Genomic DNA, 21,991 nt, shown 5'->3' on the forward strand with positions numbered 1-21,991 from the left:
GCTCGAGAAATGTATGGTATTCTTAGATGTAAAGACTAAATATTGTACAGATAAGTCTTCCCAAATTAAATCAAGGATTTAAAAAAATTTCCAATCAAAATCTCAATGGGCTATACTGAAACTTGGCAAAGTGATTTTAAAAATGCATGTGGAAAAAAAGAATGCAAACAAAACAAAATGCATATGGAAACATAGGCAAGACTGGCCAAAACATTTCTGAGAAAGAAAGGTAAAAAGAGGAAGCCCTATAAGCCATTAGAGTTAATCAATAGCTGAAATGATGGATTCAAATAAAAGCTCCAAAAAAGGGCCTATACAAGAATTAAGTGAATGAAAATGATAGTTTTTCAGATCAATAGGTAAAGGAAGGATACTTCCATAAGTTCCACATTAAATATCCAATTAGAGATCATTACCCTAGCCTGAATCAGAAGCTCAGGTTATGGCATAACTCAATAAACCAGAGCTGTCCCCAATGCCCCGTCGACACTACTGTTGTCCTTCTGTATGACCCTGATTACACCTTGGCCCTCTGGGTCTCCACCAAATCAAAGTCTTGATTTGGGGGTTTGGAAAATAAGATCCCAGTGGATTCAACATCATTAATTCTGTGAGTTTAGTTCTTCACTAGAGAGGAAACAAGTCTCAAGTATACTGAAGCCCTCACAGGTAAGTAGAGAGAAATGGACAGGATACGGTTGGTTTCCATTCCTGGATAAATTGGAATGGTTGACTGGACCTCACGCTCAGGATTCTGGGGGAGGTGGACACAAATGGTGAAGCTGGGCAGGCCCTGTGATGGTCACCCAGATTCAGGAGTTGAGCAAGTCCTCCCACAGATTTGTGCCTCTGCACCACACACCTTAGCCATCAGCATCCTATAGGCGTAGAGTCGCTTGCCTTTCCCCTTTCCCAAGGCTCCTTCATACTTCTCCACAAATTCTTGGGCCTCCCTGGTTAGCGGGGGGGAAAAAGGCAGAAATTCAATTAATGCCCAAGCAATAGAAATCTGAACTATAAGGGTGTATATGGGGCTGAAAACCTTAAGTGTTTTATATATATTGTCCACTGAAGTTTCCCAAATGCCAAGAATAGTGATTGGAACATGGTAGGCACCAGTAGGCAGAATTTTGGCTCCCATGACCTTTGCCCCTTGGTGAATGGCACGAAGGATTCTGCAGATGTAATTAAGATTACTGACTTGAAACCAGGGAGATTACCTTGAATGTCTGGAAGGGCCCAATGTAATTATGTGAGCCCTTAGAAAAAGAAGAGGAAGGCAGAAGAGTCAGAGAGAGATGCAGCAAAAGGGGAAATCAGAGAAATTAGAAGCAAGAGAATTCTCCACCCTCTGCTGCTGGGGCCCCTCTGGAGGATGCCACACTGGAAAGCAAGGGAAGAAAATGAATTTCTATCAAAAGTCAGGGAACCTGGAAGAGAACCTCAAGTCCCATGTGGGAGGGAACCACAGCCCTGCTGATACCTTGATTTTAACCTGGTGAAACCCTGAGCAGAGAATCCAGCCATGCCATGCTGGACTTCTGACCAACAGAATTGTGAGCTAATAAATGAGTATTGTCTTAAACTATTAAGCTTGTAGTAATTTGTTAGAGCAGCAATAAAAAAAACAGTACAGCATTCAGTAGGTATTTGTGGAGTGCATGAACGCTGGATGAGTGAGTGAACATCCAAGGAAGACGGCACAGGAAACACATGGATGGGTTTGTCTGTTAAATATTCTGGGTGGTGTGCTGGAGCTGGTGAGGGCTGGCTTCTGAGAACCAATTGTGAAATATTCTGGAACTTGGCCAACAAATTATTAAACTGTTGGTAGCTTGAAATCGGCCACGGTGGGAGTATTTAGACTATGGGATTCAGCAAGTGCTCCAAATCAGGGTTCCCCCATCCATCCCCCCACAGAAACAGTTTATCAGGAACCACTGGATAAACCCACACAAGTAGATGAAGAATGAAGTCCATCTCAGGGCCGGTGGAAGAAGACATTGGGTCCTGTGTGTCTGGCTGCTGTTGTTACAGCGCCCCGCTGCTGGCAACACAAACGACACCACCTCCAAAGTGCAAACGCAGGTAGTTGACACTTGTTAAAGTTACATTCTAACCTGGGGTTAACCCCAAGGTTGGTTTTATTAGGATGTCTCAATGATGTCCTAATGTTAATGAGGCCAACTGTCTAGCTTCTGAGTCCAGGGTCAAAAGCTGGATTGTATGGGATTAAGACTCCTTTGTGGGGTCAGCCCCTGTTTTCTCCCTAGGCAGCACTCATTCTGGCAGTGAGTTATCTGTGACTACCAACGACTCCAAGACACCAAAGAATGTTTTCATGAAATTCATATTTTTGTCCTCTTCCTTTATCTTATGAGTGGGTAGAGACTCCTAAGCATTTGACGTTTGTGAATTTAAATGTGACAACTTTTAAGATTTGAAGACTTCTGATAAAAATTCTCAAAAGTAAAGGCCAGCTCTTATGCCTGAGCCATTGAGCCTGGCACCAAATGCTTCTCCTCTCAATGTCCAGACTGTGTCCAGATGCCCAGAGAGCCCTCAGGAGAACAGAGGGCCCTGCCCAGCGCTGGGTGCAAATTCTGAGGACCATTCACTGCAAAGAGAACAACTGGTCTAACAGTTTTGATGGACACAGCAAGCTTTTTTGGATCCACTGAAAGTATATAAATAATCACAACTAACACTTTTACAGCAAACCCCTTTAAACATGTCATACGTGATCAGTGTTCTTCTTACTAGAGATAGTAGTTGTTTTATGGAAATACTGGCTCTTGCAATGCACTCCCCAACTGTGGCAAATCTTACTTCTTCCCCTCCCCTCCAACAGTTTTGCACATCTTACTTTTCTTTTGTTTTGGCTGTGCCACATGGCTTGCAGGATCTTAGTTCCCCAACCAGGGATTGAACCCGCACCCTCGGCAGTGAAAGTGTGGAGGCCTGACCACTGGACCGCCAGGGAATTAATTCCCTGCAAATCTTACTTCTTCTTTATTTTTCCCCTAACAGTTCTGCAAATCTTACTTCTGTAGGGTGCTTCTGTCCCCTACTTGTCCCCTCCTTTCAAATGGGGAACTTTCTGTAAGCTCATCTCTCCTCTTCCTCAAACCAGATGGTGTGTGGTAAATGAAGTAAAAAGGCAAAAGAAGAGAGATCCTTTGCTTTGTGGAAACTTCTAGGGGCCTGGATCTCAAGGTCACTTTTGGCAGATGATTAGCAACGCCTCAGGTCCCTCCAACACTCAGGAGAGGAGGAAGCCATTGAGGTAAGGCTCTCCTGGGCATCCATCCACAGCAGAAGACAGCACTTCAGCAGCCCCTCACATTGCCCTAGAAAGACCCCCCTTGTCGATAAAGGGGCCCAAATAACAGTTTGGAAGACACAGTAAGGGTGGCCAGCAATTACTGCTGGGAGAGAAGCGGTGTATTGTGTGGCTTTAGTGCCAGAGAGAGCCAGGCAGGATTCTGTGCCTCTCAGGGTGGCAGTTCTCATCTAGAAATGGGGACAATGTTATGAGACTTAAACGTGTGGATGCATGCCATGTAAGCACAGCAATTTCATTTATCAGGCAGTCACCCTTCTCCTTCTGGGGAAACAGCAGCTCCTGGAGTGGGCAGCTGATAGGATTCTTTCCTAGCCCAGGGGGCTGCTGTGAGGAGACTTCTGCTCCCCAGGGGTCTGGACAAGGGGCTCAGCAATGCAGCCTTCCACAATGAGAATACTCTGAAGTTGATCCAAAGCATCTCTCAGAGAGACTACATACCTCCAAAAACTACGCCCTGGTGAAGGAGATCAGATTCAAAATCACACTTAATTTTGAGATGCAGAGGTATAAATAGACACAGGGCAGCCTGCATTTGATGGCATCCTTACAGAGCTTTGCCGTCCCATGCAGAACGTTGGGAGAATGTATCAGCCAGCCTGAAATCCAGAAGACAACCAGACAAAGGTAGGGAATACAGGTGGCCAAAGGGAGATGGTTAGAGGTTGGAGGTGGTCAGAGATCTGGGCTATGTTGGTTTGGTGTCTCCCTTTGTCCCTAAGCAGTTTTTATTTTTCAGTTGTGGAGACGAAGATCAAACAGAGGCTGAGCTCACTCTAAGTGGAAATTCAGATGAGCCAGGTGATGGCATCTGTTCTAGAGGTGTCACTGAATCAATTTAAGGGCAGTTGAGTTTAACCAAGCATGCCTGGCTTCCTATATGTGGTGGTTTTAAACTATGTCAGCAAATTATTTGACATTCCTCCCTTTAAAATGTAGAACTGGGGAATTCCCTGGCTGTTCAGTGGTTAGGACTCTGCGTGTTCACTGCTTAGGGCCTGGGTTCAATACCTGGTGGGGGAACTAAGATCCCACAAGCCAAGTGGCACAGCCAAAAAGAAAAAGAATTGAATTCTCCTCCACTTGAATGCAGGGCAGACTTAGCGATGTGCTTCCAATGAATAGAAAGTGGTAGAAGTGACAGTTTATGACTTCGGAGACTAGGACATAAAAGGTATTGTGGGGCTTCCCTGGTGGCGCAGTGGTTGAGAGTCCGCCTGCCGATGCAGGGGACACAGGTTCGTCCCCCGGTTCGGGAAGATCCCACATGCCACGGAGCGGCTGGGCCCGTGAGCCATGGCCGCTGAGCCTGCGCGTCCGGAGCCTGTGCTCTGCAACGGGAGAGGCCACAACAGTGAGAGGCCCGCATACCACAAAAAAAAAAAAAAAAAAAGGTATTGTGACTTCCCCCTTGAAATCCCCCTCTTCTGTGGGAAGCCAGCTGCCATGTTATGAGGACAGTGAAGCAGCCTGTGGAGAGGCCTGTATGGAGAGGAACTGAGGCCCTTACTAACAAACAGAACCAACTTGTCATCCATTTGTGTGAGCAATCTTGGAAGTGGATTCACCAGCCCCAGTCACCTGAAGCCTGAAGCCCTGACCAATACCTTGACTCAACCTTATGAGAGACTCCAAGTCAGAACTGACCAGCTAAGCTGCTCCTGAATTTCTGACCAACAGAAGATAATAAATGCTTATTATTGTTTTAAACTACTAAGTTTTGGGGTAATTTATTACGTAGCACTGGAAAATTAATACTCTGTAGAATCCAAACCACTGATCTCTTTGGTGCATATACATTTAGGATTGTCCTGTTTGCTTGGTGGATTGACCCTTTTATCATTATGTAGTGTCCCTCTATGTCCTTGCTAATTTTCTTTACTCTGAAATTGACTTTGTCTGGTATTTACATAGCTTCTCCTGCTATCTTTTGGTTAATGTTTGCATGGTATATTTTCTTCCACACTTTACTCTCAACATATGATATATTTAAAGTGAGTTTCTTATAGACTGCATGTAGTTGGGTCATCTTTTATTTTTTTAAATTAATTAATTTATTTAAATAAATTTATTTATTTAATTTTTATTTTTGGCTGTGTTGGGTCTTCGTTGCTGTGTGTGGGCTTTCTCTAATTGTGGCGAGTGGGGGCTACTCTTCGTTGCGGTGAGTGGGCTTCTCATTGCAGCGTCTTCTCTTGTTGCAGAGCACAGGCTCTAGGTACGCGGGCTTCGGTAGTTGTGGCATGTGGGCTCAGTAGTTATGGCTCACAGGCTCTAGAGCGCAGGCTCAGTAGTTGTGGCACATGGGCTTAGTTGCTCCGCAGCATGTGGGATCTTCCCGGACCAGGGCTCGAACCCGTGTCCCCTGCATTGGCAGGATTCTTAACACTGCGTCACCAGGGAAGCCCTGGGTCATCTTTTAAATCCAGTCTGCCAATCTCTGTCTTTTAATTGAGGTATTTAGACCACTAACATGTAATGTAATTATTTATATGTTACAGTTTAAATACTTCATTTTATTTCTTGTTTTCTGTTTGTTCTATTTTTCATTTCTGCTTTCCTTTTTCCCTGTCTTCCTGAATATTTTTTAGGATTCCATTTTGTTTTACCTACAGTGTTTTTGAGTATATCGATTTGTATAGCCTTTTCAATAGTTGCTCTAGGTATTACTATATGTCTATCTCTATCTGCCATCCATCTGTTATCTACCTATCTATCTACCTACCTAGCTATCTCTATGTATTATCAAAATCCACTGGTGCATTTTACTATTTAGAATGAAGTGTAGAATCTTATTTCTCTTTATGTCCCTTTATCCTCCCCATTTATAATTGTCTTAACTATTTCATCTGCATTACTGAGAACCACATTAGGTGGTGTTTTAATTTTTGCTTCAACTGTCAAACATAATTTTAAAAATCAAGAGGAGAAGGAAAAGTCCATGGTATTTTCCAAGATTTTTGCTCTCACCATGTTATTCCTTCCTGATGTTCCAAGATTCCTTCTTTTATCATTTCCTTTATGTTTAGAGAACTTCCTTTAGTCATACTTTATGGTAGGTCTGCTGGTGACATATTCTTTTAGTTTTCCTTCATCTCAGAATGTCTTGATTTCTCCTTCATTCTTGAAGGATGTTTCTGCTGGATATAGAATTCTGGACTGACAATTCTTGTCATTTAGCACTTGAAGAATCTTTATGTCACCTCCTCTGTCCTCCATGGTTTCTGATGAGAAATTTGCTGTCATTCTAATTGTTTTTCCTGTAATGCATTGTTTCTCTCTGACTCTTATAAGTATTCAAAAGTTTGACCATGATGTGTATTGGCATGGATTACTCTGTATTTATCTTGTTGGGGTTTTGTTTAGCTTCTTGAATCTGTAAGTTTTGCCAAATTTGCGAAATTTTCAGTCATTATATCTTTGAAGACTTTTTCAGTCCCACCCTCTTTCTCTTCTTTTGAGACTCCATTTTCTTCTTTCATCATCTAGGGATTTGGAGGAGACACTAATGTTAGACCATCTATAATAATCCTACATGTCCCTGAGGCTCTGTTCACTTTTTTCCCCAGACTATTTTCTCTCTATTGTTCAGATTGATTTGTCTTGTTCTACCTTCACTTTCACTGATTCTCTACTCAGTTCTCTCCATTCTGCTGTTGAGCCCATTCACTGAGTTTTAAAAAACTTTAGGTACTATATTTTCTACTTCTAAAATTTCCACTTGTTCTTCTTTATATCCTCTATTCATTTTCTGAGACTTTCTATTTCTTCATTTGTTTCATGTGTTCCTAATTGCTCACTGAAACATTTTTATGATGGTTTCTTTAAAATCTTCATCAGATAATTCTAACATATATGTCCTCTTGATGTTAGCATCTGTTGATTATCTTTTATCATTCAAGTCTGAGAACTTCCTCGTTCTTGGTATGACGACTGAGTTTTCAACTGAAGCCCGGAATTTGAGATATTATGTTATGAGACTCTGGATCTTATTTAAATCTTGTGTTTCAGCAGGCCTCCTCTGACACTGCTCCAGTAGGTGAAGGGGGATGCTGCCTGCTTACTCCTAGGTGGAAGTCCAGATTATTCACTTGGCCTCCTTTGATACCTGGGGTTGGGCTGGAGCTCCTTGTTACCGCTGAGCAGGGATGGGAGTTCAAGCTCCCACAAGCCTTCCACTCATATCCTCCTGGCTTGAAGAGATACCTTGTTACTGCCAGGTGGTGGTGAAATTTCAGACTCCCCATGTAGTCTCCACTGACACCACAGGGAGAGGGAGGGCTCATTACTGCCCAGTGGGGATGAGAGTCCCTGCTCCTCACTTGGCCTTCTCTGACACTTGATGGGGGTGTTAGGGGCACCATGTTACAGCCTGGCAAGGGAGGAAATGTAGGCTTCTCCACTTGGCTTTTGCTGCCAGGGCTGGGGCTACAGCTGCTCATTTGTTTATGGTGTTTGGCTGGAGTAGGGTTGTGATTGTTTACAAGTCTTCTGTCTTGCGAGGCTGTCCCTTTTCTGGTCCTTTGGCTAGAGACAGCAGACTTTTCTTGAGGTGCTTTTGTGTGTGTCTGTCAGTGTTTGGGGGCAGCCAGCTTCTCCAATATCCAGTCTGGATATACAGGCAAAAAGGAGAATTGGAACTCAATGCTCTGTCATTCATTTGACCCCGAGGTCCTTAGCCAGTCTGCCTTTCTTCTCTCCACCTTTCTGAGTCTCTTATGTTTGCTTTACACATACTATCCAGGGTTTCAGTTGTACTTAGTGGGAAGACTATGGAGAAGTATATCTACTCCATCTTCCTAGAAGTGGAATTCTTCAGATCTCACTTTGGGTAATTTTCTAACACATTAGGTTTCTGACAAAGCTGAGTGACATACCTGATTAATTCTATGATTAAAGCAAACATCCCTGACTCATGAGCACTAGAAACTCTTTTGCCAACATCACAGCCTGCCTCGTTTCATTATTAATGATGTGCATTAATAATGGCTTCTCTGATTCATCTTTGTTCCCCATCCTCATCTCTCAGGGTTCAGCACAGTGTCTGGAACAAGATGTTCAAGCTTTAATAGCAATAACTACTATCTGTTAATTGCATATTATATGCTGGGTACTTAAATATTTTTTATTTGTCAGAACAACTCTGCAGGTAGATATTATTATTCCTACTTTACAAAAGACAGCTGTGAGGCTCAGAGAGGTTAAGGGAAGGAAGCCAGCCTGAGGGGGACTGAATAGCCAGTCAAACCACACAGGTATGGTAGAGGTGTGAAGGCAGCCTTGCCCCAATTCACTGCTGCTGCTCTTTATGCCTTGCCATCCTTCTTTGATTGTCTACAACAATTATGCCAGCTGCCTGAGTGGGCCAGAGGCTGGGGACCCCACACCATTGCTTCTAAAAAAAGATGTAGTCTGGGGATGCTATCTGCAGATCTGCAATTGAAGACTTTATTGCCAGAAGAGGAAATCATACAGGAGGCAAAGGGGTGTATTCTAGAATGTCTAGTAATCCTAGAGAAGCAGTTACAATTTAAGAGTGCATGTTCTGGAGCCAGAATTCCTGAGTTCAAATTCTGGCCAGACCACTAAACTCACTGTTTAGCCTTGGACAAATTACTAGATTGCTCTGTGTCTCAGTTTGCTCATCAGTAAAATGGGGGCAATAATAATGGTACTTACATCAAAGGGTGATTATGAGGATTAAATGAATTGTTACACACCCAGCGCTCAGAACAGTGCCTGGCACATAGGGAGCACTCAGCAAATGTTGGAAATATATAAAAAAAGAAAGAATATTAAAAGATGAATAAGAAACAGCTCTGCAAACAAGAGCATCCAGTCAAGTGAGGGCCTTAGGGGTCAGAGAGGCAGTAACTAACTCAGCCTGAATGCAGGGAGGGGTAATGGGGACTTCCCTGCAGAGGGGACACCTGGCCCGAGTCTCAGAGGGTAGGAACTAGCCAGGTGGGAGGGCAGAGGCACCAGTGGAGCTGAGACCCAGAGGCTGGAGAGCCTGAGTCTGGGATAAGGAGTCTTGCAAGAGGGAAAAGGAGGGGAGACCTGCTCCAGTGGGAGAGACAAGAGTCTTTTCAGCTTCTGGGGCCTTAGCCACTTCCCACCCCCACCAAGAGCAGGAAATCTGACCCCAGGCCTGGAGGAGATGCAGACTTCTCCTCAGGGCAGATGAATGGCCCTCGGGAATTTTCATGGTCCCTGAGACTTCCAGCCAGCTGGAGATCTCATTTCCATAAGCATCAACATTGCTCTTTTTCCACTGTTAATAAAAGATGTGTTCCGGTGACACCTGAGTCGGGGTGAGGTTCTGTTAGACTGACAGATGGAAGGAGGAAGAACTCGGCTCTGGGGGAGCAGGGAGAAGAGACTCAGAAAAAGGGAGCTGGGAAGGCAGACAGCCTGCTGCCTGAAGCTCTACCTACTGCCCAAACTGTCGCCACCATTCACCTGCGATGACTTAAATTTAAATAAATTAAAATAAAACAGAAATTCAGTTTCTCAATTGCACTGACTACTTTTCAAGGGCTCACTAGTTTCATGTGACTGGAGGCTACTCTATTAGCGCAGATTTAGAACATTTCCATCATCCCAGAAAGTTCTGTCGGTCAGCACTGGCCTGGAGGCACCGCAGGGAGGCATTTCTTCCTGCCAGCTGAGTTGTAGACAACGTAATAATTTGAAAGACAGTGGATGAGGCTGAACGTCAAAATATGTCTGCCAAACTGTTCTATCTGATAAAGGGCGAGGCATTTGACTTGAGCAATAAGGAAAATCAGGTGTGAGGGGAACCAGGGAAAATGGCTTCTTATACAGAGGGAAGGAGGGAGTCATTCCAGTCTTGTGGCAGAAAGACCGAGGTGGGACTTGGGGGAAGATGGTAACACTGAATGGGATTTTTTTAGGAAAAACGTCCTGCCCTTCTCTCAAAACTGCAGCAGAGAGTCAAGAGCCATAAAATGCATGGTGGGCTGGCTCATCATATGGAAACCAGGGAAACAGCTGAGTTGCAAATAGGACTCAGGGGCGTGGGCACCAGGCCACGCAATATTCATGGAACCTCACTGCAAGCTTGGCCCTGTGTTAGGCATTTGGACACAAGTGTAGCTAAGACAGCCCCTCCGCCTGCTCTCCACACTGCAAGGGTGAGTGTGTGACACGGGGAGAGATTCTAGTGCTTAGGGAACACAAAAGAGGTCTGAACTTGTTGAGATGGGGGTCATGGAAAGTCTCCCCCACCCCCAAGGAAGGCGTGTCTTTTTGGTTGTGAGGGAGGCGCGGAAGCCACCAGATGCGGCGCGGGACAGAGAGGTGACCTGGCAGCGGAGGTGGGTGCGTAGCCGGAGGGCCACGATCCTCCTTGTCTTCTGCCAGGCCCCGCTTGGTGCTGGCCAACAGCAGGGCCCGATGGCCAGTTGCGTGCTGGGGATGAGGTGACCAAAGCAGGGTGGGAGGGTGAACCCCCCTTCTTGTTGAGCCCCCTTGGAGTGGAGAGGAGGAAGGGACTCCCGCGCTCATCAGAGGAGCTGAGATTTCTGGACGGGGAGGGCCCTGGCCGACCATGACTGCTCACCTGAGCCCTGCCAGCTTCCTCGCCATGGGCCAGGGCTTGGTCCGCATGGTGGCGATGAGCTTCTTCTTGTCTTCCACCTGCTCCAGAATCCGGGCCACTTCCTCCTCAGACAGAGACTCCCCACCGGAGGTGCTGGAGGCCAAGGAGGATGACCTGGAGCCGAGGCGGGGCGGAGCAGAGGGGAGTGAGGAGGAGGCTGCGGTCCTCGGGGGCACTGTGGGATGTGAGGGGCCCACCCAAGACGCCCCCAGCTCCCGCCCACACAGGCCTGACCCCCTCAGAGCCCTCCGCGACTCCCCCCACCTGGCAGACGAGGCCGCTCCTCCTCCTGGAGCCCAGGGCCCCTCGCGGGCTGCCTCCTCAAGCTCCATGCCCCTGAGTCCCCCTCACGCTGCACACCCTCGCTCGTGCAGAGCTGCCCAGTGGGAATATAATGTGAGCCATGTATCGTAATTTTAAGTTTTCTAGTAGCTATATTAATACGATAAACGGACATGGACATATTAATTTTAATAATACATTTCATTTAACCCAGTATATGAAAAATTTATAATTTATAATTACAGTAATGTAATCGGTGTAAAAATTATTAATGAGACATTTTACATTCTTTTTGTACTGTCTTCAAAACCCAGTGTTCATCTTGTACTCACCGTGGATGTCAATTCAGGCACAAAATTTTCATTGAATATATTTAATCTGTACTTGCATTTCATAAACTTTAGTTGAAAAAGTAGATTTACATATCCAAATTGTTTTAGACATACTTAAAAGTTTCCTTGTAAATGAATAAAGTAACAGAATATCATTTTCCTTTGATGTTCACATCTGCACTGACAAAACTAGTTTGTCTTTTTTTTTTTTTCCCAGAAGAAATACTTTGGCTTCAAAGTTAAATCAACTTCAAAACTACATCTGGGGCTTCCCTGGTGGCGCAGTGGTTGGGAGTCCGCCTGCCGATGCAGGGGACATGGGTTCATGCCCCGGTCCGGGAGGATCCCATATGCCGCGGAGCGGCTGGGTCCGTGGGCCATGGCCGCTGAGCCTGCGTGTCCGGAGCCTGTGCTCCACAACGGGAGAGGCCACAACAGTGAGAGGCCCACGTACCGCAAAAAACAAAAACAAAAACAAACAAACAATAAAAAACCAAACACTACATCTGTCTGTCCAAGTTAAGTAAATTTTTTAACTCAGTGGTATTAACATCAGATTAAAATTAAATCGAATTAAAAATTCAGTTCCTCAGTCACACCAGCCACATTTCAAATGCCTAGCATGTGGCTAGTGGCTAGTGTATGGAACAGCACAGCTGCAGAGACCTTCCAGCTGGAGGGCGTGATGACCCTCACCATCTCACAGACAAGACTGTGTTTGCCTGCCACAAAATCCAAGTTCTTGTCTGTACTACTCACAGCCTCCTTCACTCATGAAAACAGTGACTCTCAGCTGAGATGGCAGCAGCTGACAGGGGGTGAGGGAGGGGCTGGAGAAGGGTTCTGCCTGGGCAGCCTTTTTAGCACGTTTGATAAATGGAAATATCAGGATGTGGGATTGGGTTACCACAGGTTTTAGAGACCAGTTTGCCTCTGTGAGTTTAGCTTCTGATCAACTCCTAAGGAGCAAGGAGAGGTCACAGGAGTGAGGTGGAGAAGGGGGGACCCTAGCTCTTAAATGCTGGAAAGCCTAGAGAACAGGGACTTTTTGCCTTATCTCACCCCCCCACCCCGCCCCGCAGGATATCTGCCTTTGAGTCTTTGCATAAGTTGTTCCCTCAGTTTGGGTGGTGGTAGGGGGGTGGGACATTCAGTCACTGCTTGTTCAAATTCCACCTGGGCTTTAAAGTCTTCATGAAATATTTACCTTCTTCGTGGAGGAACCGCAGCCTCCCAGCAACATGCTCTTCATCAAATCCTTTCTTGCATACGTATTGCCTTCTGCTTTGTGTTGTGATAGCTGATGCCCATGTCCTACCTCCCCTGCTGGACTGTCAGTTTCTGAGGAACAGGACTGGATATTTTTCATTTCTCTATGCCCTGCCATGGCACTCAGCTGAAAATGGCACAAATGAGTCCTTGTCTGCATCCCTTACTTTGCATCTGCCATCCAGACAGGATGGGACCGCCTCCTTCTAAAGTTCCGAGCACTCTGGGGCCCGTCAATGATGCATTCAAGTTCTCTCTAAGTTGCTAAGGACACCATGCACCCTTTATCCTGTTAGCTCAGGTCTAGGGACAACCAGACAGACAGTAGACAAAAGCCCTAACTGAGCCAGGGATGGCTGGCAGGGGTGACAGAAGAAATCAGTGGCCCCTTTTGTGGGCCTTAATTTCTTCTCTGTAAAGTTGGAGATGTACAGTGGAACACCTGAGTGAGGGTGTGGGCAAGGAAGGTTTATTAGAAACCATTGGAAGGAGCATCAGCTCTTTGCCATAGTCCTGGTATCTCTGTTTCCAAAGCCTCCCAGTCCATTATCAATGGGGATTCTTAAAACATCCTGAGAAGTGATGCAAAGTAAAGTGGAAGAGGGAGGCAAAGACAGGGAGGTGTCCCATCAAAATTGGTAGCAAAAAATGAACTAAAATCCCAACTTGCTGATTCCATAAACTGGCTTTATCCACTAACCCCCATATGCAGATGCTAATGGAACAAAGGAAACACAGCAAGTAAATCAAACCCCCAAATCCTAGAATTTCAGAGCTGGTAGAACTTTTGAAGTTCTTCTAGATCAAAGCCACATTTCGCAGAAGAGGGCACAGGTCAGCTTAGGAAATGGTGTGCTCAAGCCCTGGAATGACTCCTAAATCCAATTTTGTTAATTTCTCTCAGTGCCTCATCAAGAGCTGTGGTGAGCCACCAGCTGAAATTGAGGAGAATTGGGATCTTTTCTCACCCTGCTGCCATGTCACCTCCCCACTCAGAGCTCCACTTGCACCTGTGCTCCAGGAGGGGTTTGAGTCGAGAGTGTGCAGTGGCCCCTCAACCTGGGATGGCTGTGACCCTCATCCCGGTTCCACCCCCAACCGCGAAGAGCTTGGCAGGGGCAAAGGCAGGGACAAAGAAAAGAGCGCAGGGCCCGCCCGTTTATGGGAGAGAATGAGGCGGGAAGACGACACCTGGCCCTTATCAAGGGAGGAAGCAGGGCTGAAAGGAGAGGGAGAGCGCGGATTGAAACGTGCCTGAAGCCTGGTCACAACACACCTGTGTTTCTTCAGCTGCTTCCACATCTCCTCCTTCCTCCGCACCTCCTTCTCCTTCTTTGGAGGTGCTCGGGGCTCCCTGAGGGAAGCTCTCCCGTCCCTCTTCCTCCTCCCTCCGCAGGTCTTCTTTGCCGAGCCTCGCTCCCGTTCCCCCAGCTGCTCTCTGTGTCCCCTGCGCTCTGCCTGCTTCCTCTGGGGAGACCCCGACCCCGGGCTGCCCCCGGCCCGCTCCTTCTGGCCAGGCGGGGCTCGGCGCCTACCCGGCGCGTTCTCGGCTTTGTGAGTCCGCTTCCTCGAGGGTCTCCTCCCGGACCTGTCACCTGCAGGGGCAGGGAATGAACAGTTCTGGCCTCACGGGCCTCGACCCCAGGAAAGTGCCCCCAGCTGTGAGAAATCAGATGTTCAAGATGCTTCCTGGACCTTATTGGTTCCAAAAGCCACCTCTTTCAGACAGAGCCTCTGGTCTCGGCTGAGAGCTAATGTCTCCCTCGTCTGACCGGCTGGCACTCTCACACTCTCACCTAAACCTCAGCTAGAGACCCAGACACATGCCTTCCTCTGCCCGGGGGTGCAGTCCCTTGGGTCAGAGCTCAGTCCTCTCCTGACGCCCAGGACTGAGGCCAAGAGTGAGCCTCTGCTTGGTAAGGCTGGAAGACTGAGATGCGGAGGGCCTGCTGCTCCATTCTCCCAGGGCTGTCCCCTCATGTGCCCCACCTGGCATGAGGGAAGGGACGGGAGTGGGTGGGGGTGAGAGCAGCGAAGTCGGTTCTGATCCTGTGTCTCAGCGCTGCTCCCACGTTGTTGCTGTTATTTTAAACCATGACTTTATAGCACTGGCAAATGGCCTGGCTGAGCAGAATCTACTCTAAAGTGTGAACTTTCCCCAACAGCTTGCCCAACGCCTAGTGTAAGCACAACTATCCCAGCTGGGCAGTTACACATTAAATGCAGGAAAAATTGTAATGAGGTTCTGGTATTAATAAGCAACCTCTCCACCACTTACCAGCAGCGTGTCTTTGAGCCAGTCACTTAACCTCTCTGAGTCTCAGCTCATCTCTAACATGGGGATGTTAGTACTCCATCCGCTTGTTAATGAACATGACACAGTGACTGACTTCTGAGAACGGACGTCATTACTCTGATATTCTTATCCGGAAATAAGATCTTTTTACTTGTATAAAGAACACAGGTTTGGAGCTAGGCCAGTCTGCCCGAAAATATCAGTTCTATCATTTACTTATCTCTGTGACCACAGATAAATTACTTAACTTTTCTGCACCTCAGTTTCCTCACCAGTAAAATGGCTCTAATAGCCACTATTTTCCTACATAGTTAGGTTAATTTAAAACAGGAATAAAGGGTCTGACTCATGGGAGGTACTCAATAAAAGCCCTCCTCCTTCCCTCCCGCCTCCAGCCTGCCTTGCCATTTTTGTGCTCTAAGTGGGCATCGCCTGGAACCTGATCTGGCTGCAGAGCACAGGTTCTCACTTTTCACAGTGGCTCCCCATCCAGGCTTTTCTGCCATGACTAGGCAGATTTTCCCAACAGAGCTGTGAGAGCCCCAACTTTGGGGGGGGCAGGGCAGAGTGGAGTTTCGTCACCCAACATCCCCAGCAGCAGTCCCATCAGTGATGGAGTCCAGGACAAGGAGTCCCAGGTTCTCAAGTTCTTGCCTCTGTCCACTCCTTTTCCAGCCTCTCAAGGTTGTGCATGCAATGTAGCAGCCACAGAGAGTTTTCCTCGCTGCTCCCTGACCCTCGAGCTTTACATTCTGAGAAGCAAGCCACCCCGTGAAACAGCAACCAAAACTGGTCGCTGGTGGATTTGGGCAGAGTGAGCTGGGGATTCAGAGTCTGGATATTTGGGCCTGAAACCTTGTTCTGCTGGTTATTACCTCGGTAACACTGGGCAGGTTTCTTGTTCTCTCTGAGTCAGTTTTCTCATGGGTATGCTGATGGTGGTCTACCCAGATCTCCATTATCTGGCCGTGACATTGTCCCTTAGCTGCTATGCATGTTGGCTCTTACAGTTCACAGCTTCTCCCTTCCCAAGGGAGCCCATGGTTGATGGAAACCATCTTGGGAAATGTCTGGGAGTTTACATGCCTTCCCTCTCCTCAAGTCAGCTGACAGCCAATTGTTAACTGATATGGGGTACAAAAAGTCCAGTCCTCTGGCCTCCAGGCAGAGCAAGTCCGTGGTTCATTCACTCTCCAGAGCTCCCTGTGGGATCAGGCAGAGGCTAGACCCCAGCTGAACACACAGCTTTGCTCAGCTCCTTCCCTTAATCTGTCCTGCTTCCCTTACTCCTTGTCTCCTGAGAGCTGCCCTCAATAAATCACATGCACAAGAATCCCCATCTCAGGCTCTGCTTCCAGGGGACCTGTTTTATCTGTAGGCATCTATCTCAAAATGTGGTAGGTAAATCCAACTGAGATAATATCTATACAAGTGTGATGTAAGGGGAGCATGCTGGATTTAGCAAACAGAATTTGCTCTGTGGTTCAAAGATAAACTATCCAGAGTTCTCTTCTTGGATCTCAAACTAGGATACTGGTAGAATCAAAGAAGCACAGTGGTAGGATTCACCCAGACCTGAGGAAGATATTCTGGAGGAAGAAACTTCTAAGCTAAGACCTAGCGTGAAAATAGAGTGTGTGTGGGTGTGTGTGTGTGCAGCAAGTGGGTATAGGGCAGGGTTAGGTAGTGGGTGGGTAGGAAGGACGCTAGAAGAGTTTTAAGCAGAGGTGACATGGTCAGTTTTGTGCTTTTATAAAGGTCCCATTCAGTATTCAAACCCCAATGGAGGGAGTTTCTTGATAAAGATACTTCAAGAAACTGTAATTATAAAGGATACTGGAAAAAGAATTGTTCTGCCTTGGCTAAGAAGATAGAGAAAATAGGTAAAAAATGAAATGATTGGACTTCTGGGTTTCACTCCAATGTGTAAAGAGCTCCATCCTACTAACAAGAAAACAAGCTGAACAAACTGAAAAACAATTCTTCTTAGATCCATCAGAGAATTGAGTTTGTAGGGCAAGCTACTGTCCGCAAACTGCAGAGGCAGAGAATCATAGCTTACCTTGAGCAGAAGCCCTCCATGGGAGCCAGTGCTTGTAGTGCTTAAAGGGAGAGTATTCAGGACTTACTTTAATTAGGTATGGTAAGATACTCAGACATGGAAATTACTGTCATGGAGGAAGAGGTTTTTGTACTTAGAGATCCCAAGCAACACCGTGTCACATAGGGCCACATGAGGAAGCACAAGGCTCAGTCAGTAGCAAGGCAGAGAGGGAAAATGTGGGCAAGAGCCTTTATTATGGTTTCTAAGGAAAGGAAGGGGTGAGGCAGGGTAAGCAGGGTTAGGATTGGCTAATTTGAATAATTTCAATGGGCCCTGGAGCATAGGGGCATTCTCTAGTTGTTCTGGTACCAGGCCCTGGGGTGAATAGGGCGGGGGGATAGAGGCCCAGAGTATGAGCTTGATAAAGGTTGAGGTTATAAACTCTGGGTTAGTTGGTTTGCATACGAAAGGAAAGCTTGCAGATGAGTTGTTTGCTATCTCTAAGAATTAGCTAAAACTGGGAGGGCTGTCCCTCCAGGGTCAACAAAGCCTCAAGGTGCCAAAGGATCAGAATATAGAAGGTAAAAAGCATGGCTATTACAGGTAGGAACACAAACTGTAATTGATGAAATGCTGGAGGCTTATTGTGTACTAGCTGAGAGTTAAAAACTATGGGGCCCAGTCTTTGGAGGAGGGGGCACACTTTCATGAATTTTACCTCCTGGGAGCACAGCAGGTTCTCACTGTGAAGACTGGAGGAAAATCCATGGTGCTTCCAGCAGGGGGAGGGGAAAGTACTCATTTTAAAATATGAAAAGTAACCCAGAGTGTCCTGTTCTCTTTAACAAAGGCCTGCTGTGAGATCATAGAAATATGTATTGGTCTCTGTCCCCGGTTCCAGGCACAGAGGTCCTAAAATCTTTGTAAAATCCTAAGAGCACTAGGAACATCTATTCTTCTAACGAGGTGATTCTGATGGGCTCCTGAATGGCTGGATGGGGGCTGGTCACCAGAAAGACCAACCCATGATTAGAAGCTTGGAATTGTCAGCCCTGCCCCAACCCCAACCTCAAGATGGGAGAGAGGGACTAGAAATGAAGTTAAGAATTGATGATGCCTATGTGAGGAAGTCTCTATAAAATCCCAATAACAGTGGGTTGGGATAGCTTCTTGATGGGTAAACACATCCACATACTGGGAGGGTGACACACTCCAACTCCCAGACCTTGCCTCATGTAGCTCTTCATCTGCTGTTACTCTGTATCCTTTATTATATCTTTAATAAACTGGTAATGTAAATAAATATTTCTCTGAGTTCTGTGAGCCACTCTAGCAAATTAATTGAACCCAAGGAGGGGGTCTTTGGAACCTTGGATCTATAGCTGGTTGGTCAGAAGGATCTGGGCTTGTGATTGGTATCTGAAGTGGGGGTAGGTTGCAGTCTTGGGGAAATAAGCCTGTGGGGTCTGAGTAGGTAGTATCAGAATTGAGTTATACTGTGGGACACCCAGCTAGTGTCACACTGTTGTAAGGGAAAACTTCCATACATTTGGTGACAAGAAATATCAGAAGTGAAGTGTTCTGTGTGAGTAGTAAAGGAGACAAATAGGGAAGAAACTCACAGTAGGGAAGAATTGGGTTTTTCCCTATGTGGGAAAGAAAAAAAACAGAGTTTTTCCTTTACACCTATGCTCCAGGGAAACTATTTTACCAGAGTGAGCCTAACTGACCAGAGTTTACCAGCTTTATTGACCTGGAAGAATGGAAATATCCCCACTCCAGCCACCTCTAGATTTCTTGTGTCACCAAAGGCTGGGGGGAGAAGGCTGAGAAGCTCTTGTGAAGGTCACAGCCTAGAGGCACAGGCTCACTAAAGACTGAAATCTAGTCATAGGATTATAGCACTTCCCTGCCCCATACTTCACCACCACATAAACAAGACTCCAGTATAATGACAGGGGATGACAACAGAAAGAACTGCAAGGCTCAGACTCCCCCCCCCAAAAAAAAGGAGTTCCTAGGGAAACTCAAAACAACAGGAGAGACAAGAACAAGGACACTAAAGGAAATTGAGTCCTCTGACACCTACAGCTACAGTGAACAATGAACATGGCCTAACACTTAGCCAGACAAACATAAAACATCATACTAAAGGCCTATTTACCTCAGTTCCGTTAACCCAGTACATCATGTTGGCTCTCAGCAAACAATTACAAGGCATACTAAGAGATAAAAAACACAGTTTGAAGAGACAGAGCAAACATCAGAACCAGGCTTGGATATGGCAGAGGTTCTGGAATTATCAGACCAAGAATTTAAAATAACTATGATTAATATGCTAACAGATCTAATGGAAAAGGTGGACAACATACAAAAACAGATGGGTAGTGTAAGCAGAGAGATTGAGACTCTAGAGAAGAATTGAAAGGAAATGATAGAAACCAAAAACACTGTAACAGAAATGAAGAATGCCTTTGATGGGCTCATTAGTAGACTGATCATAATCAAGTAAAGAATCAGTAGAGTGGAAGATATGTCAATAGAAACTTCCCAAACTGAAAAGCAAATAGAAAAAAGGATAAAAAGATAGAACAAAATATCCAAAGAACTGTGAGACAATTATAAAATGTGTAACATAGAGTAATGGGGATACCAGAAGGAGAAGAAAGAGAGAAAGGAATAGAAGAAATATTTGAAGTAATAATGGCTGAAAGTTGTCTAAAATCAATGACAGCTGCCAAACCACAGATCCAGGAAGCTCAGAGAACACCAACAAGGACAAATGTCAAAAAATCTCCACTGGGTTTCCCTGGTGGCTCAGTGGTTGGAAGTCTGCCTGCCGATGCAGGGGACGCGGGTTCGTGCCCTGGTCCGGGAGGATCCCACATGCCGCGGAGCGGCTGGGCCCGTGGGCCATGGCCACTGAGCCTGCGCATCGGAGCCTGTGCTCTGCAATGGGAGAGGCCACAACAGTGAGAGGCCCGCATACTGCAAAAAAACATCTCCACGTAGTATATTGTATTAAAATTACAAAGAATCAAAGACAGAGAAAAAATCTTGAAAGAAGCCAGAAGGGGGAAGAAAAAAACTCATTTTACCTCTAGAGGAACAAGGATAAGAATTATATGATTTCTCTTCAAAAACCACACAAGCAAGAAGAGAGTGAAGTGGAATATTTTAAAGTGCTGAAAGGAAAAAATAAACACCCCATAGTCTAGAACTTTGTATCCAGCAAAATTATTCTTCAAACATAAAGGAGAAATAAAGACTTTCTGAGACAAACAAAAATTGACTAGACTTGCCTTGAAAGAAATGATAAATTCTTCAGAGAGAAGGAAAATGATGTAGGTCAGAAACTTGGATATACATAAAGAAAGAACATTCAAGAAGGAACAAACAAATGATGTATAAAATCTTTTATGTTTCTTACTCTTAATCTAACAGATAAGAGTTTTAAAATAATAAAAGCAACAATATATTAGATGACTATAGCTAATGGATAAGTGAAATGAATGACAGCAATGTTAAAAGAATGGGAAGGAGGAATTGGGAACACTCTGTTATAAAGTACCTGCACTACCCATGAAGAGGTATAGTGTTACTTGAAAGTGAACTTGGCTTAGTTGTTAATGTATACTGTAAACTCTAGTGCAACCACTAAAAAAAGTGAAAATGTAGTATTTAGTATAATACGCTAAAAAGGGAGAGAAATTGGAATCATATAAAATGCTCAATCAAAACGACAAAACACAGAACAAGAGTGGAAGACAAGAATAGGAACAAAAAACAAGGGCAGTGAATAGAAAACAGCAACAAATATGGTAAATATTAATCCAACTATATCAATAATCACTTTAAATGTCAATGGTCTAAATGAAGCAATTAAAGACAGAGATTGTCAAAGTGGATAAAAAAAGACAACTACATGTTGTCTACAAGAAATCTACTTTAAATATAAAGACACATATAGACTAGAAGTAAAGGGATGGAGAAAAAAATATCATGCTAACACTAACCAAAAGAAAGCTAGAGTAACTGTACTAATTTCAGACAAACAGATTTCAAAGCAAGGAAAATTACCTGGGATAAAGTAGGGCATTACATAATGATAAAGAGATCATTTCTCCAAGAAGACAAAATAATCTCTCCTATGTATGCACCTAACAACAGAGCACCAAAATATGTGAGGCAAAATCTGATAAAACTGCAAGGAGAAATGGACAAATCCACTACTATAGTTGGAGACTTCAACACACCTCTATCAGTAATTGAAAGATATAGTAGGCAGAAAATCAGTAAGGACCTAATTGAACTGAACAGCACCATCAATCAACTGGATCTAATTGACATTTATAAAACACTTCATCCAACAGCAGCAGAACATACATTCTTCTTGAGCTCACGTGGAACATTCACCAAGATAGACAACATTCTGGCCCATAAACATATGTTAACAAATTTAAAAGAATAGAAATTATTCAAAGTATGAGGTCAGATCACAATGGAATTAAACTAGAAATCTGTAATAGAAAAATAACTGGAAAATACCAAAATATTTGAAGACGGAGCAACACATTTTTAAATAACACATGGGACAAAGAAGAAGTCTCGAGAGAAAGTTTAAAATACTTTGAATTAAATTTAAATGAAAATAAAACTTACCAAAATTTGTGGATGCAGCAAAAGGAGTGCTTAGAGAGAAATTGTAGTACTGAATACATACATTAGAAGACACTTAAAAATCTATAATCTAAGCTTCTACCTTGTGAAACTAGAATAGAAGAGCAAATTAAATCCAAAG

At 45.0% G+C, this 21,991-nt stretch overlaps 1 protein-coding gene across 1 annotated transcript in view; it reads right to left on the bottom strand.

The window, feature by feature from the left end:
• The window catches only part of TMC2 (transmembrane channel like 2), a gene marked incomplete at both ends in the record, with an annotated part of 90,400 nt that overhangs the window by 55,529 nt on the left and 12,880 nt on the right, over positions 1-21,991 (bottom strand). Inside the window, 3 exons of the mRNA XM_079719073.1 lie at positions 863-953; positions 10,929-11,081; positions 14,127-14,445. Coding sequence (XP_079575199.1) covers positions 863-953; positions 10,929-11,081; positions 14,127-14,445 — 563 coding nt within the window. The remainder of the gene's footprint in view (positions 1-862; positions 954-10,928; positions 11,082-14,126; positions 14,446-21,991) is intronic.

This window comes from Hyperoodon ampullatus, assembly GCF_949752795.1.
Source record: "Hyperoodon ampullatus genome assembly, chromosome: 14".
Classification (NCBI taxonomy): domain Eukaryota; kingdom Metazoa; phylum Chordata; class Mammalia; order Artiodactyla; family Ziphiidae; genus Hyperoodon; species Hyperoodon ampullatus.